The sequence below is a fragment of the Artibeus jamaicensis genome, unplaced genomic scaffold (assembly GCF_021234435.1).
Source record: "Artibeus jamaicensis isolate MK-2021 breed Jamaican fruit bat unplaced genomic scaffold, CSHL_Jam_final contig_889, whole genome shotgun sequence".
Lineage (NCBI taxonomy): Eukaryota > Metazoa > Chordata > Mammalia > Chiroptera > Phyllostomidae > Artibeus > Artibeus jamaicensis.
The window spans coordinates 5,269,954-5,283,716 of record NW_026522005.1 but is presented as its reverse complement, the minus strand read 5'-3'; the positions used below and the strand labels follow the sequence as shown (position 1 = coordinate 5,283,716).

Here is a 13,763-nt window from a genome sequence, read left to right as displayed (position 1 = left end):
ATTTTATAGGTAAAGATTGATTTCCTCGCGCTTGCGTAAGTATATTAGAAAGAATGTATTAAATTTGTAACCAAGTAATATAGGGAAGATGATGAACCACATTATGTTCTAAAAGGGCCACTATTAAGATACTGCGTGAGCCTTTTCTACTCCTCTTGATAGTTTAGAAATATAAACACAAATGTCTTTTAAGAAAGTCAGTGCAATCTTTATCTGAAGTATGTAGAAATACAGTATAGAATTTTTTGAATATATAATAATTATGAAAGCTTATTTGATATTGGCCAGAATGTTTCACATTTGTACATAAAAATGCAGTTGTTTAAAAACATGTTATGTTCAACATACCCTTAACTTTTTTTCTGAGGAGTTTCCAGTCCTTTCTAAGCAGCAGCTCTGTACAGCTTTTAACAGTTAGTGGTCTGTCTACCTGAGGGAAAAGATAATTAGTAACAGTTCATAATTTCCATAAAACAATCATATTAACCAAATGTAGGAAAAACAGGCTATTGATTTATGTTATATAACTAAGTCAGCAGGAGTTACATTTCTTGAAGAAAATGATTGAAGGAGATAAAAGGATCAAGGTAGTTGGCTTTTTTTCTTTCCTTTGAATTGTATTTTGGGGCAATATCAAGAATAATTAGCTTCATTTAGAGATTTAATTTTATTTTATTTTTCATTTAGATATTTTAATGTAATGGTTAATGGAAAATTTGACACATTAGTTAATTAATTAGTTGCCTGCTAACTCTGATACTTCAGACAATAAAGCAGGGGTGTCAAACTCATTTTCACCAGGGGCACATCAATCTCCTGGGTGCCTTCAGAGAGCTGAATGTAATTTCAGCTCCTTAACAGTTAAGGAGTAGTTACATTTATACAGTCCTAAAATTATTTCCGCCCTTTGAAGGCAACTGCAAGGCTGATTTGGCCCCCTGGTGAAAAAGAGCTTGACACCCCTGCAATAAAGGTTTTCAGGGGACGTAGAATGGTGGGAAAGCAGTGCCAGTGATCCTACCACTCTGTACTAACCATTCATATTGTTGGGTTTTTTTTTACTTTTTAAATATATTTTATTGATTATGCTATTATAGTTGTCCCATTTTTTCTCCCTTTTATTCCCCTCTGCCCTGTACCCCCTCCCATCAGCATTCCTTCACCTTAGCTCATGTCCGTGGGTCATACACATAAGTTCTTTGGTTTCTCCATTTCCCATACTATTCTTAGCTTCCCCTGTCTATTCTGTACCTACCATTTATGCTTCCTATTCCCTGTACCTTTTCCCCCCAATTTCTCCCTCCCCTTCCCCATCAATAATCCTCCATGTTATCTCCAGTTCTGTGAATTTGTTCCTCTTCAAGTTGTTTGCTTAGTTTGTTTTTGTTTTTTTAGGCTCAGTTGTTGATAGTTGTGTTGTCATTTTACTGTTCATAATTTTGATCTTTTTCTTAGATAAGTCCCTTCAATGTTTCATATAATAAGGACTTGGTGATGATGAACTCCTTTATCTTGACCTTATCTGGAAGCACTTTATCTGCCCCTTCCATTGTAAATGATAGCTCTGCTGGGTAGAGCAATCTTGGATATAGGTCCTTGCCTTTCATAACTTTGAATACTTCTTTCCAGCCTCTTGCCTGCAAAGTTTCTTTTGAGAAATCAGTTGATAGTCTTATGGGAACTCCTTTGTGAGTAACTGTCTCCTTTTCTCTTGCTGCTTTTAAGATTCTTCCCTTATCTTTAATATTGTCTGATGTAATTATGGTGTGCCTTGGCGTGTTCCTTCTTGGGTCCAACTTCTTTGGGACTCTGAACTTCCTGGACTTCCTGGAAGTCTGTTTCCTTTGCCATATAAGGGAAGTTCTCCTTCATCATTTTTTCAAAAAAGTTTTCAATTTTTTGCTCTTGTTTTTTTCTTTCTGGCACACCTATGATTTGGATGTTGGAACATTTAAAGTTGTCTCAGAGGTTCCTAAATCTCTCTCCATTTTTTTTGAATTCTTATTTCTCTATTCTGTTCTGGTTGAATATTTATTTCTTCCTTCTGGTGCAAACTGTTGATTTGAGCCCTGGTTTTCCCATCACTGTTGGTTCCTGTACATTTTCCTTTATTTCACTTTCTATAGCCTCCACTTTTCTCTCCATTTTGTGACCATACTGAACCATTTCTGTAAGCATCCTGATTACCAGTGTTTTGAGCTCTGCATCTCATAGGTTGGCTAGCTCTTCATTGTTTAGTTATATTTTTTCTGGAGCTTTGATCTGTTCTTTCATTTGGATGGTATTTTTTTTTATCTTGGTGTGCCTATTATATAGTAAGGGGCAGAGGCTTAGGTATTTACCAGGGCAGGGCAACCACTGCCCTTTGTAGTGGCGCTGTATGTCAGGGAGGGGTCTGAGAGGGAACAGTGCTGCTTGCTACGTGCTTGGCTGGCTTTCAGTCCCTTCTTCTGCTACTCACAAGCAAATTGGACCCTTCTGGTGCTGATTCCCCGAGTGGGTGGGTTTGTGTACATTCTAGGGCCTTGTGGGTGTCTCCAACTAACTCTCCTGGGAGGTTGGGAGTTTCTCCCGCTGCTGCAACCCCCGAAGGTTTTTTCATTCAGAGGTTTTGAGGCTTTTTTCCCCTGCACTGGAACTCTGGGTTGTGTGGTCTGTCTCACTCCCCAGTTATTCCTCCCGGTTTATCTGCATGCAAATATGGTATTGTCTGGTCTGCCAGCTGCCACCTCGCTCACCCCAGTCCTCCGGCGGTCACCTTGCCATGAATCCTCTCCACCCCGGCTGCCCATCTCCACCCCTCCTACCAGCCCCTGGATGACTGTTTCTTCTTGAGTCTTTGGTTGTTGGACTTCCATACAGTTCGATTTTCTGGCAGTTCTGATTATTTTTGTTTTTATATTTGTTGTTGTCCTTCTTTTGGTTGTGTGAGGAGGCAAAGGGTATCTACTTATGCCTCCATCTTGGCCAAAAGTCTCCATACTCTTTTTTCTATGAATATGAAACACAGATTTAAAGCTGGAAAAGCAAGGGTAACATAAGTAAATTTATAATTTACCGAAGTTGTAAAAGTAAATGTCAGTGAGAATAAATAATAGAAAACTATAATCATTCAAAATAAAAGTTTTGATTATTTTTTGTTGTAATTTTTAATGTACATTAATATCATATGCCTCTATTTTATTTTGTCAATAAAAGGCAGATTTCCATCAGTTTTGTTACAAATGCCTGAATTTTCAGTGTATAAGTTCTAGAGGCTTTTCAGGCTTTGAGAAAAAATATTCTTGTTAAAAACAGGTGTATTTTTAGTTTGGTTTCTCCAGTAAGCCTTCACCAAATAACTCCTTAATCTAAAGTCATTTATGATACTAATAACTGTTATATGCAGTGCACAGCATTAATGTGCCTTGGCTTGAAGGGAGGGAGATAAAGATATATAAGATAGGTCCTTTAATTTACCCATGGGCACTAGAATATAGATATTAAAATACATTTGACAGATATCTTTATTGGGAAATGAAAGATAGAAGTAATAACTACTGAAGGAATTTTATTATTTTTTTATGTAGATTATGGTGTTAAGGATATTTTTTGAAGGAAATAATTTTAACTGGATCTTTGAAAGTTGGAGGACACAAATATGTGGAGAAAAAGGGGAAGGCTGTTCAGTTTCATGGGGTAGACTGAGGGCTGGAGAAAAGAAGTGTCATATATGGCTTGTAGGGAAAAACTTTTCCCACTTCCTTCATACCCCTCCCAGTGGCTCTCTTGTTGTTGTCTGAGGGTTTTTTTTAAAGCTATGAAGCTGTTTCTTCAAAGAAATCTTTACAGTGTTTAAAATACAAACAAAATAAAACTGGAGTTGCTTTTGTGAATGCAAGAGGAAAGACCCTTAGCCCTGCCTTCACAGCTCCTTTTCACTGCCCCTGCCTTCCCCCTGCACCTCCCCCCCTCCCTCGTACCGCCACACACAGTCCTTGAGGTGCCGTTTCAGTATCACCAGGATTCCACAGAGCAGTTTGAAAATTTAGAAAAACCAAATAGAATACACTGGATTTGGTAGTAAATGTGAGGTCACTGATTTGTTTTGTTGTCAGTGGTTCTTAGGAGAGGAACTGTCATACTGATCTTTGATTTTGATTCCACAGCCATGGCATATTGTAGGCACCCTGTTTGTCAAATTACAGTTGATTAATGAATCATAACTAAAGCCATATTGGAGCAATGATTATGTTTGACATATTGCTTGCATTTTGGGGGAAGGGTAGCTAAGGGCAGGGCTTTTTAACAGTGGGATACAAGATAAATGACTGGACACAATGAAATAAAAAAGAAAGGACACTTTGGACAATTAAAATGACACCAAAGTCAAATCTCCTCTTTGCTTAGTGTGTGGCTAGTCCTTTGGTCCATTGCTGTAGTATATACCACCATAAAGTACCAGAGATGTGGATATTTGGTAGGGCTATGTCTTATAGCCAAAGATTTTTCTAATCAACCTTCTTAGTCCTGTTACATTTTAAAGATTCAAATCTGGTGAAGCCCGCCTCTGAGTATCATTTATCAGACTTTCCCGGTCATGTTAATCAGGGACGTGATGACACTAGTTAGTGTCAGAGGCACGGAGGTCATGTTAACTGTCTTTTGCTTTCCCTTGTTTTTAGAGTTGTGTTCTGTAACTCCGTGTTTGTCCGTTTTCACAAATAATCAGAAGTTAATTGCATATTTACCTGATGTTTTAAGAGTGATATACTTTTGAAATGTATGTCTCTTGAATCGTTAAAGTTATTTTCTTGGATTTCTTTTTTCAGTCTGATCTTGTGGATCAAAGTATATTTAATTTTATCCCAGAGGGCGAACATTCAGAGGTTTATAAAATACTCTCTACTCATCTGCTGGAAAGTGACTCATTAACCCCAGAATATTTAAAATGTAAGTAGCAGCTGTTATGCCAAAAGCTAAATATATTTGGTTATGTTATATTTTATGACTATGTGATACTATGTTATACTGGTTATGATTTTGTGACAAACAGACATGTTTAATTAATTAACACATAGCATCATTCCATATACCTTATTAGATTGTTTTAAAACTTTAAAAATGTATAATACGGAATTATTACTGTATTTTAAAATCTATTCTAGAGTATATTGAAATCCCATCTCTTTTTTAATACTAGTTAGGCCCTAAAATTGTATTTGACACAAAAATGGAACTATGCAATATATTTTATTAATTTTTAAATAAAATATTTTATGTAATGAGAGAAAAATTAAACATGGGTCTCATTTTCACTATAATCAACCAGTAGGACACTGAAACTGGGGGAAAAAAGACCCTCTGTATTTTAACAGTGATTTTTTAAAGATTTTATTGATTTATTTTTAGAGAAAGGGGAGGGAGCGAGAGAAACATCGACTGGTCGCCTCTTGCATGCCCCCAACCAGGGACCTGGCTCACAACCCAGGAATGTGCCCTGACTGCAAACCAGACCAACGACCGTTCATAGGCCGATGCTCAGTCTAGTGAGCCAGACCAGCCAGGGCTAGAATTATTAAATAAATAAAATTGTTGGCTTTCATAATTAAAAAATCATTTATTGGTTATATTTTATGTGCCAGGCACTTGTGCAGTGTCATATAAGTGCCAAAAATAGTTTCTGCCTTCGAGAACTACAAAGTAAATATTGTGGCATAATCAGACATTTTTCCTAGATTCATCAGACAAATTAATTTGACCAGATACTTAATTTTGTTCACTAAGTTATCCTCTTTAAAATCTGAAATTATTATAACACTATATTTGGTCTTTAGTTACTAGGTATTTAATCACTTTTTTCATAATTTTAAAATTTGACTTTTCTGGTAATACTGATACTGATTATTTGAAAAGTTCTTGGTATTTTGAACCCTCAAATTCTATAGAAAACTAACTGTCCAAGAATTGAGATACATACACATACACAAATACATATATGTGTGTGTGTGTGTGTGTGTGTGTATGTAAGTATGTATGAATGAATGTATACCTTTGATGTGAATGGGTAGCTTGTTGGAAGGAAATGAGAAGAACTAGAGACCAGGAACAAATTTAAAAGTAGAAAGAAATAACTCAAAGAAGATAAGGTATGGATGCTAAAGGGATGAGTAACAGTGGTGTGGTTCTGGTCCCAGAGAAAATCATCTGTTCGCAGTAGACATAGGAGCATTGACTTTAATAAGGGAAGCAAAAATGTTATTTGAGATCAGAGTGAAGAATGAGTAGGAAGAACAGAAAAATGGGGAAACATGGAATTGCTTATATCAGATCTATTTTCTCTATTAAGGATATGAGATCATCTTCTAAAGGTACTACACTTAGGGACTAAATAAGATGTCAATTGAGGACTGCTTTTCGGGAAAATATTGTAAACTTATACAACTTTTATAATCATTTCATGGGATACAGCACTGATGATAAATCACAAATATATTTTTTCTCCCCCTCAGCAAAAAATCAGTTGGAATTCTGTTGTCATATGCTTCGAGGAACAATAGACCCAAAGGAGCCATCTACCTATGAATATGTGAAATTTATAGGAAATTTCAAATCTTTAAACAATGGTGAGTTAAATCAGTTCTCTAAAAAGGTATTTTAGTCCGATATTCTTTCATGTTGTCAAAGACATGATGTCAATGTTTGAAGATCAGTAATAACTAGATTTTACCAGAGTAACTGATAACACGGATTTCCTTATTGTTCCAGTATCTACTTCAGCACACAATGGTTTTGAAGGAACTATACAACGCACACACAGGCCTTCTTATGAAGATAGAGTTTGTTTTGTAGCTACTGTCAGATTAGCTACACCTCAGTTCATCAAGGTATGTTTCTAATTTTATTTCCTAAAGGGGATTTAATTTTATATTTCGAGAGCCATGTTTTTTGCTGTTTCCAGAATAACTGAAACTTCCTGAAAACATTAAAGGTAATGATGGCCATGAGTCTTCAACTATACATGATCATGATAATTTTGAAGCAAATAATGACTTAATAAGGCACTTATTAAATTACAGAATTCCATTTTGAAATATATGTTCTTTGCAGCTAACTGGTGGTTATATATCACTATTGTCCTGCTGTTGTGTAAAATATTAGGATGCTTTTTTGTATAGTTCAGAACCTCATTAAAGGGGAAAGGCCAAAAATGTAGGTAATTTTAAAGATTGTTTTTTTGAACTTTTTTTTTTTTTAAGAAATATACAAGTGGCTTTTTATTGCATGTAATTTACCTTTTCAATTTTAAAATTAAAAAAAATTGTTTTTATGTCATGGGTCCCACTAGACCCATGATTAGTAGCAGATGATTAGTAGCAAAGTGGGATGGTGAAATAATTCAACCACTAGAAGAAAGTGACTGCAAGTAAGCCAGGCAGAGATTTTAAATTTAGGGAGATACCATATTGTAGGACAAAAGTACTGGGTTAGCAGTTAGATCTTTAAACCAGTCTCACTCTTCTTGTTTTAATCTTAGGGAATAAAAGCTGTGGATAATATTAAGTGCTTATTACATGCTATATACTTTACATGCATTATCTCATTTAATTCTTAAAACAACGCTATAAGGTAGATGTGTAGCGTGAGCCTCATTTTATATAGAAGGAAACTGAGGCTTAGGGAAGTTAAGTTACTTGCCCAAAGTCAAAGCTATTAAGTGGCAGAACTGGAAATGATTCTAATTCTTTTTCTCTCAAAGTCCATACTCTTAATCACTGCATTGTGCTATAGAAGATCATTCAAGGACTCAGAGGCAGGTTGGAATACAGTGCTGAGTGTGACTAGAGTCCAGGGTTGTTATCATGTGTGTGGAGGGGGTGGGGATCATGGGAGATAATGTTAGAACGGTAATCAGAGGCCAAAAATGAAATGTGTATGTTTCTTTGTTTGTTTCTCCATGCTGAAGATTTCGACTTTATGCTAACAGAATAAGGAACCAGTAGAGTTTCTAAGCTGGGAAGTTACATAATCATATTTAGGCATCAGTGAGGTAATTGTGGGTGGAAGAATGAGACTTGTTTGGAGAGATGCTATGGCAGTAATGTGAACTAGTGATGGCAGAGGGCTAAAGTCTAAATCTGAGACACTGAAGACGAATAGGATCAAATAGATTTTTTTTAACTTAGGTGAATTTGAAAGGATTTAGTAGTAGTAGGCATTTAGATGGTGAAGGTGAAAACAAAAGTGTATTGTGGCTCAGATTGCTGGACTATTGATACAACATAGGTATATTTTGTAATGGATAGAGAATCATTTCAGCTGGATATAAAGAGTAAGGCAGTAAGTTCATTTTAGGAAATACTGAATTTGTGATGTGTGGGAACATCTAGACAGGAATGTGGAACCGTAGTTCAGGGGAGAGATCTGATTTCAGAATTAGGATTTGTAGGCATGTGAATAGATGGAGAAATGTGTAAAAGAAGTACTCCTGGAAGCCTGCATTTATTTATTGCCACATTTATAGTACTAGAAAATAAAAATGTGTTAAAATTTCTTAGGGAAAAGTTATGTAATAGTGGCTTTTATGGCTAACAATATTTAGGCTATAAATATTGTTAGGACAGAAAAGTATTTCTGGATTTTAATTATTAATTTATCTGTAGGAAATGTGCACTGTTGAAGAACCCAATGAAGAGTTTACATCTAGACATAGTTTAGAATGGAAATTTCTATTTCTCGATCACAGGTAATTCCATTTTTAAATTTCATAAAAGGGTAATAGTCATGTAAGTGTTTAAATTAGTGGATTTCAAGGACAAACTTTTTCTAATCTTGATGATTAAGTCTATTTTACAAAAAAATGAAGGTTTCCCTTAAAATTGATTTCTAGTTGGAATATTCCTCATTATGGAAAAGTTATAATATTGTTTTATATGTAATTTAGGGCACCACCCATAATAGGATATTTGCCATTTGAAGTTCTGGGAACATCAGGCTATGATTACTATCATGTGGATGACCTAGAAAATTTGGCAAAATGTCATGAGCACTGTAAGTAGAATTTAATCTTTCTAGTGATAATAACTGTATTTAATCCTATAAACAACTATTGTATTAATTGAAAGTGGTAAAAAACAGACTTTTAGCCATTTTGTATTTTGAAATGTAATAGAAGGTTTTATTTTGTGTGTATAACCAGTCCAGTAAGAATCATAGATTAAGTTTAAATTAAACTGGTTCCTCCTTTACATATTTCAGTCTGTAATAGTAAGTACAGTTTTATAATACGATATCTAATAAACCTCGTTCTGAAGTGTATAACTGCTACATCTGGAGTAAGACAAATAGATGCCTTTGAAAATGCAATAGCATGTCAAAAAATTAGAATACTTTATACATTTCGAGTTACAGGTATGTAAGTCTAGCCAGGAGGTAGGTACACATTTAAAGAATCTCTTAGGAAACTCATAGTGAGGGCTTAATGTTACCTGTTGTTATTGTTACTAATAGCAGAAGCATTATCTCATTGTGCCGTGCGTTATTCTGAACAATTTATTCATCACCACAGCTCTAGAAAGTAGATACTATTATTTTTTCTGCAGGTAAACTGAGGCACAGCAAGGCCAAGTAATTTGCCCACAATCTGGTAACTCATTGGTGGTAGCGATGGGATTAGAGTCTAGACCTACCCTATGACTATATGCTAGTTATACTTTGTTTCAGTCATAGGTTTTATTTGCTTTCCTTATCCTCCTCCCCAAAACTACTCTCTTGAATAGCCTCTAAAACTAGAGATTTAAGATACTTTCATGATGCCTTAGGCCATATGAAAATTAAGCATATTTTATGATGGCATCAACCACATGGAAGATTTTTAGAGTAAAGTCATTTCAGCACAAAAGAAAACATTACTTACTTCAAACAGTATGGACACTAAACTTATGATCACACACACACACACACACACACACACACACTCACACACTCTCTCTCTCACAGAAATCGATACTGATTCTTGACCAGCACTTAATAAGGTTAGTTGATTGAATGCTAGTCCATACAAAATGGATTTTGTGGTCAAGGAAGACTAGAAAATACTTCATAATTAATCCAGTACCTCCTCCCCCCATTCACTTTCCTGAATCTTAACATACAGTAACATTCTGAAGTTTTTGACAATACTAAATAAGCCTATTTAACAGTTTCTCAAATTAATTTGACTACAACCTCCCCCCACCCTTTTATGGCTTAATATATGTTAACAGGCTACAGTACAGTCTGCAGAGTGTTTTGGGAAATACTCTCAGAATAAAAGACACACACACTAAAAGTAAAGAGATGGAAAAAGATATTTTGTGCAAATGGAAATTTTTAGAAAGCTGGGGTACAAATACTTATACCTGACAAAAGACACTTTAAAACAAAGGCTATAGTAAGAGACAAAGAAGGACAGACACTACATAATACAGGGAGCAATCCAACAAGAGGATATAACTCTTATGAACATTTATGCACCCAACATAGGAGCACCTAAACATACAAAGTAAATCTTGTGGGCACAAAGGGAGAGATTGACAGTAATGCAGTCTTGGTAGGGGATTTTAATACCTCATTACAGTCAACAGATAAATCTTCCCATCAGTAAGTCAGCAATGAAGCAGCAGTCTTGAGTGACACCATAGATCAGATGGATTTTATATTTTCAGAGCATTTCACCCCAAAGCAGTAAAATATGCATTCTTTTTAAGTTCACATGGAATATTTTCTAGGATAGACCACATGTTAGGACACAAAACAAATCTCAGTAAATTTAAGAAGATTGAAATCATATCAGGCATCTTCTCTAACTATAATGGTATAAAACTAGAAATAAATGGCAAGAAAATAACTGAAAAACACACCAATATATGAAGGCTAAAATAAAATAGTACTAACAAGGAGATCAAGAAAGAAATCAAAAGATGTCTTAAAGCAAATGAAAATGAGAACACACAACCCAAAATTTATGGGACACAGCAAAAGTAGTCCTAAGAGGGAAATTCATAGTATTACAGGGCTACCTCAAAAAAAAAAAAGGAAAATCTCAAATAAATTATCTAACTTTACACTTTAAGGAACTAGAAAAAGAACAAACAAAGCCCGAAGGGAGTAGAAAGAAGGAAGAAATAAATGAATAAAGTCTAAAAAATGATGCAAAAGGTCAATGAAACTAAGACCTTTTACTTTGAAAAGATAAATAAGATTGACAACCTTTAACAAGAGTCATCAAGAAAAAAAGAGAGAAAACCCAAATAAACAAAAATGAAACAGGAGAATAACAACTGCCACCAAAGAAGTACAAAGGATTGTAAGAAAATATTACAGACAACTATAAATGAACAAATTGGACAGCTTCAATGAAGTAGGTAAATTCCTAGAAGCATACAGCCTTCCAAAACTGAATCAGGAAGAATAAGAAAATCTGAATAGACTTATTAAAACTAATGACACTGAAGCAGTAATTAAAAACTCCCAACAAACAAAAGTCCTGGACAGCATGGCTTCACAAGTACATTTTACCAAACATTAAAGAAAAACTTATACCTGACCTTCTCAGACTCCTCCAAAAAATTCGAGAAGAGGGGAAGACTCCCAAGCTGATTTAAAAGGCCAGCATTATCCTAATTCCAAAACCAGATAAAGAAACTACAAAGAAAGAAAATCATAAGCCAATATCCCTGGTGAACATAGATTCTGAAATCCTCAACAAAAGATTAGCAAACCAGATCCAGCAATATATTAAAAAGATTGTACACCATGATCAAGTGTGATTTATTCTGGGGATGCTTGGTTGGTAGAGTGTCCACAAATTTAATAAATGCGATATATCGCATAAACAAAATGAAGGATAAAAAGCACATGATCATATCAATAGATGTAGTAAAAGCATTAGATAACCCCCCGTGCCTATTTATGATAAAAACTCTCAGCAAAATGGGAATAGAGGGAACATACCTCAACATAATAGAGACCATGTATGACAGACCCATACTAGTAGACCCATAATAGCCAGCATCATACTAGTGGGCAACTAAAAGTGTTTTCCTTAAGATTGAGAATAACCCAGGAATGTCTGCTTTCACCACTGTTATTCAACATAGTACTGGAAGTCCTAGCCACAGCAATCAGACAAAGAAGAAATAATAGGCATCCAAATTGAAAAGGAGTAAAACTGTCATTATTTGCAAGTGATGAGATACTATACATAGTGAACCCTAAACAATTACACCAAAAGAACTACTAGAACTGATTCGTGAATTCAGTAAAGTAACAGGATACAAAATAAATATCCAGAAACTAGTTGCATTTTATACACTGTTGGCACTAGTTGCATTGCAATAATGAACTATCAGCAAAGGACCCTAAGAAAACAACTCCATTTACAAGTTCATTAAAAAAATACCTCGGAATAAATTTAACCAAGGTTGTTAAAGAAAATTATAAAACACTAAAAGAAATTGAAGACTACAAATAAGCGGAAGCATATACCATATTCATGGATAGGAAGAATTAGGATCATTAAAATACCATATTACCCAAAGCAATCTATTATTCAGCACAATTTCTATCCAGATACCAATGGCGTATTTCACAGAACTAGAATAAATATTCTAAAACTTTATATGGAACCATAAAGAACCCAAGTAGCAGCAAAAATCCTGAGAAGAACAGAGTTGAGTGAATCATGCTACCTAATACCAAACTATACTATGAGTCCATAGTTATCAAAACAGCATGATAGTGGCATAAAAACAGATATTGATCAATAGAAAAGAATAGAGAGCCCAGAAATAAACCCACACCTTTATACACCTTTATATTTAACAAAGGAGGAAAAAATAATACAATGGGCTAGAGATAGTCTGTTCAATAAATGGTATTGGGAAAATTAGATACATGCAAAAAAACTAGACCACCGTTTTATACCATATAAAAGAACATAAATGGATTAAAGACTTAAATGTTAGAATTAAAACCATAAAAATCATTGAAGAAAACATAGGCAATCAAATTTGGACATTTCTCAGCAAATTTTTTTCTGATATATCTCCTCAGGCAAAGGAAACAAAAACAAATAGGACTACATCAAACTAAAAACTTGTTGCACAGTAAAGGAAACCATCAACAAAATGAAAAAGACAACCCAGTAAATGAGAGAACATATTTGCTAATGATAAATCTGATAAGGGTTTAATATCCACAGTTTATAAAGAACTTCAAAACAATCCCAAACAGTCCAAATTAAAAATGGGCAAAAGACCTGAATAGACACTTCTCCAAAGAGGACATAACAGGTGACCAATAGATACATGAAAAGATTGTCAATGCCATTAGTTATCAGAGAAATGCAAATGGAAACCACAATGAGATACCACCGCACACCTGTCATAATGGCTATCATCAGTAACTCAATAAGTAATCAAGTGTTTCCAAGGATGTGGAGAAAAGGGAACCCTTGTGCACTGTTGGTGGGAATGCAGATTGGTGCAACCATTAACAATGGGCCTGCCTTGTGACCCAGTGATTCTGGGTCACATTCAAAGAATATAGTCAAAGAAACTCAAAACACTGACTTGAAAGAATATGTGTACCCTTATATTCATTGCAGTGTTATTCACAATAGCCAAGATTTGGAAGCAGCCCAAGTGTTCATTAGTGGATGAGTGGATAAAAAAGTTGTGGTACATTTACACAATGGAATACTACTCAGCTGTAAAAATGTAGGAAATCTTACCTTTTGTGAT

The 13,763-nt window shown here is 34.9% G+C and overlaps 1 protein-coding gene across 9 annotated transcripts in view; it reads left to right on the top strand.

Annotated features, from left to right (window-relative positions):
• Positions 1-13,763, top strand: part of CLOCK (clock circadian regulator) — a 124,849-nt gene that overhangs the window by 76,996 nt on the left and 34,090 nt on the right. For all 9 annotated transcript variants that reach the window (XR_008389629.1, XM_053654996.1, XM_037162286.2 and 6 more), the window contains 5 exons: positions 4,812-4,932; positions 6,492-6,605; positions 6,748-6,866; positions 8,643-8,725; positions 8,924-9,030. Coding sequence is in view for 8 of the 9 variants with exons in the window: in XM_053654996.1 (XP_053510971.1) it covers positions 4,812-4,932; positions 6,492-6,605; positions 6,748-6,866; positions 8,643-8,725; positions 8,924-9,030 (544 nt within the window). In the remaining variant the exon portion in view is untranslated. The remainder of the gene's footprint in view (positions 1-4,811; positions 4,933-6,491; positions 6,606-6,747; positions 6,867-8,642; positions 8,726-8,923; positions 9,031-13,763) is intronic.